The sequence below is a fragment of the Vigna unguiculata genome, chromosome 2, assembly GCF_004118075.2.
Source record: "Vigna unguiculata cultivar IT97K-499-35 chromosome 2, ASM411807v1, whole genome shotgun sequence".
Lineage (NCBI taxonomy): Eukaryota > Viridiplantae > Streptophyta > Magnoliopsida > Fabales > Fabaceae > Vigna > Vigna unguiculata.
In genome coordinates, this window is record NC_040280.1 from 7,090,360 (window position 1) to 7,094,627 (window position 4,268).

General features: G+C 31.0%; 1 protein-coding gene across 1 annotated transcript; it reads left to right on the forward strand.

The window, feature by feature from the left end:
- Nucleotides 1-2,282: 2,282 nt before the first annotated feature.
- LOC114174336 (probable calcium-binding protein CML25) lies at nt 2,283-3,478 on the forward strand. Its single transcript, XM_028059173.1, has one exon. It carries the CDS (start codon nt 2,466-2,468, stop codon nt 3,063-3,065), a length of 600 nt encoding a protein of 199 aa, XP_027914974.1. The 5' UTR covers nt 2,283-2,465; the 3' UTR covers nt 3,066-3,478.
- The last annotated feature ends 790 nt before the right edge of the window (nt 3,479-4,268 follow it).

Below are 4,268 nucleotides of genomic sequence, written 5' to 3' on the forward strand. Positions count from 1 at the left end.
ATGTATATCTAAAAATTGTACCCGACTTGCTTATAAATAAGAGTGTTACTCCCATGGTTAAATGAGGAAATTATTTTGGCCTAAGTGAGTAATTAGCTAAGATTAAAATACTTCTTTATTTTTGTCTTTGGTCTAAGGTTAATTTACACCTTTTTTGACCGGAAGAGAAGATAATTAAATAAACTTCTTACTTATAGTGCGACATTTTTATGAAAATGACAACAAAGGCTTTTTTTTTTTGGAGTTGTAGCTGCTTCATTATGCTTTTATAGTTAAGAAATAGTCTTGAGTTAAAATAATTAACAATATAAAATGAAGAAAAATAAATAAATTAAGAACTTCGTGAACTATATTTCAATTATGTGAATTAAAATGGAAAATTTTGAATGAATTAACTAAGAAGAGAGAAGGTTTTCTAGTAGGTGTAAACAAAGGGTAATAAGATAATTTGGTTAGTGATATTGGATTCTTTTTGTTGTTGAATTTTGAAATGGTTTAATCCAAATTTTGTTTAGAAGTATTGTTGATGTGTTTCTCGAGGATTTGGATTCGATGCTTTTACAATTCCATGAATCCAATTACTCCACGCGGATTCATGCATAGTGAGCTAGCAAACTAATGAGTTTTTCGATTTGTTTACAAGTGCATAGGTATTTATGCATCTATTGTTAAAGTGAATGTGACAAAAATTCACTTATGTTATATTATAAATCAAAGTCACCATAATACTTAAATTGTTAAATTTTCATTTAATTTGGACTTCAATCAACAATTTGTGCATTTTTTTTCCAATAATCATATTTTTGGTTTTTTCTTACTTTTCAACAAGTGGGATGCTGGATGAAAGAAAAAGATAAAAATGAAGAGTGGAGAAGAATAAGAGAATGGAGATGAAGGATTTGCATAAATGTAAATTGCAGGAAAATAAATTACTAAGGATAGAATAAAAACTGGTAAGGAAAATCAATGAAAGCTACAATCAACACTAGATTTGCCATTTCTTCCTCTTTACGATATTCTTATAATGTTTGAAAATGTATCTACAATTTTTCATCCCTTATTTATATTTGATCGATCAATTCATATTTTTCCACTGATTCTAACTGTTACTCCACATAAAGAGAAAATACATAATTTGAAGTAATTGTCTGCTCACGTAGTGTCTAATATCCTCGTTGATTCCACGTTTTGTAGTAGTTTTTCTAATTCAATTGCTCTTCTCTCGGTGTTTTTCTAATTCAATTTAGCTTCTTTTGATGTCTTTTATCCTAGTCAAGCTATGTTGGACACCTCATGGAGGGTTTAGATAAAGGAGTTAAATCTTTCCAAATTAGTAGAATTTTCATTATTATATATTTCAAAAATAAAAACCTTTTTTATTAAAATATTTTTAAGATATTTTTTCTATATTTAACTTTTATTTAATACATTTAAATTGAAAATCTCTTGAATTACTGGTTCAACCAAAAAAACCCAAATAAAATTTAATTTGTTTTAATTCAAATAACGTAGTTTTTCGTCACCAAATTTTATCAAGCACGTCCGTACATTAGTAATACGATTGACAAAAGAAAAAAAAAATTTAAAAGAGTAGTTTATTATTTTACGCTTATTTTTTAACTTTTTTTTTTATGTTTTCAGTCATTACATTTAAAATTACATTAATTCTTTTAGCTGTAATTTTATTGATTGAAACTAAAATTAAAAATTTTACAACTAATCATCTAACAGCATTTAAAAGTAAGACGTAAAGAATTTACCAGATAATGCAACTCCAATTTCATTGTAACCCAAAGGAAGCCTTATTATATAAAAGAAAGAATTTAATGTTGTATTTCTAGAAAAAGACTTAATTATGCTTTATATACTTGATAAATTTACGTGCTCTAAATCAAATTTATATTAACATCTTTTCTATTGAATATTCAATGTTTTTTATCATTGTCTTTTTCTTAAATGAAAAATAAGTTTAAAAATAAAATTTATAAAATATATATAGCATACTTAATTAAAGCTAAACAAAAATGAGAAGCAAACTTATAATTAGTTTCCACTTGAGATACTAAAATTAGAGTGATGAATGAATAAACAGAAATGATATACTTTGACACTCTCCTAACTGCTACCCACCTGACAATCTATTTCAAGGTATTATCAACATTAAGAAAACTAATTTTTGAAATGAATATGTATAATATTTTTCAAACAATGAATGTTAAAAATGTATGATGGTAGATGGAAGAGAGAAATTATGATAATTAACGTAGTGTTGACCTAACAACCCTGTTCCTGAAAGTGCTGTTATCACGCAAAAATGGTTGTTAATATAGAAAAACAAACACTAGCCACTACTCTTAGCTTTCCAATAATAACTTTCACAGATTCTCCTGTGTGCACAAGAAGGAGTTCTTTCTCTGATTTTCTTCGACGTTTGTTTCCACCAGCGTCCGCAAAAAGAAAACATCATGGGCCTCAGATCTTTCTTCGGCAAGAAGAAAAAACTGCCCAAGACAACCTTGTCAAAGTCGTCATCGTCATCGTCCAAATCATCATCGTTACCCATGTCACTGCTTTCATCGCCACCACCGCCACCACCGTCATCACTGTCATTGCGACAAAATCATTCACGTGCCGCCATAACGGAGGAGTTGGAATATGTCTTCAGAAAGTTCGATGCAAACGGCGACGGGAGAATCTCGTCGTCGGAACTGGGGTCCATGATGAAGTGCCTCGGCCAACACGCCACCGAAGAGGAGGTTTTCAGAATGATTCAAGACGTTGATTGCGACGGCGATGGGCACATCAATTTGCAGGAGTTCATCGAGTTAAACACCAAGGGTGTAGACCCCGACGAGGTCCTTGAGAATCTGAAAGAAGCATTTTCCATTTTCGACATCGACGGCAACGGCTCCATCACCGCCGAGGAGCTGCACATGGTCATGGCCAGCCTCGGCGACGCGTGCTCCATCGACGAGTGCCGGAGAATGATCGCCGGCGTCGACGGTGACGGTAACGGCATGATTAATTTCGAGGAGTTTAAGATCATGATGACAGGGAACACATAAATGAATAAACATGTCGACCCATCGAATCAAAAAAGGTTCTTTTTTTTTTAATTCAAAATTTTTGGTCTCAAAATTTTGTCTTTTGTTCTTTAGCTTCTTTCGTTTTTCCCTCGACAAATCAACGTGGTTAGATGCGTTTAGGTGGGTGCGCGTGTTTCCTTAGTTGTTTTTTCATGTTTTTTGTTCATCACCTTCTTTCGGGGAAATCAAAGAGGTGTAAGTGATTCGATTTTTTGATATGAGATTCTGTGCATGGCTGTTTCCAGAGTCTATTGATCGTAAACTCGATTTAGTTTCATTAGTTTCTTCACGCACCTTTTAAAGTCTTTAACTTCTTTTTCATGATTTAAGCAATCTAGTATTCACAATCAAAGATAGTTATAAGAGTCATATAAATAGAAAAAGCATTTAATATACGAAACATAAAATTTAGATAGAGATTATGTTCCCAGTTGTTTCAAATCATGAAAACTCAAGAAAAACTCCAGTTCCAACAACAAATTTTCAAGAATATTAGAATCAAATATAGAATAGGATATGTGATAAAGGAAACTATGAACAACATTGTCATAAGAACAAGAATAAAATGACATTGAAACCATATAATCCAACAATTTAAACACAATAAAAGTACAAGAACAAGATTCAAAAGAGAAAAATGGATGACTTGGGAGAGGGAAGCAATGATAAGCAACTTGATAGATATTCCCTTCTCCAAGATGAGCATCATAAAGATGAATTATCACTTGAATGGGAATCAATTGTTTAGATTGAAGGATTAGTTTGATGAAGTAAAACTAAAGGGAAAATAAAGAAAATGAAGTTGTTTTGATTTATAAAAAAAATAGTGGAAATTTTGTGAGTGATTTCATTAAATTTAAAAGAAATTATAAATGGTACAAAGCATATGAAAATGTGATGGCCTTTTCGAAAATTTTCGCGAACTCATAGGCTTCGATCGTTGGGAGAACCGAAACCTATTCTTCTATATGATTCGATTGCTATGAAAATTTCAAAATTGTCACTTTTTAAAATTATTTTATTTGAGCGAGAAGTATTCAGTTTTTTTGGAAACCGAAGCCTATACAATCTATATGCTTCGATTTTGAGGGAACTGAAGCCTAAATATTTAATAAAATTTCAAAATTATTATTGAGTGAAAAGCTCTAGGCTTTAATTATTAATAAATTTAAGCCTATTACA

Excerpts from the sequence above, each read along its gene's own strand:
- LOC114174336 (XM_028059173.1), top strand. The coding sequence starts at position 2,466 with ATGGGCCTCAGATCTTTCTTCGGCAAGAAGAAAAAACTGCCCAAGACA.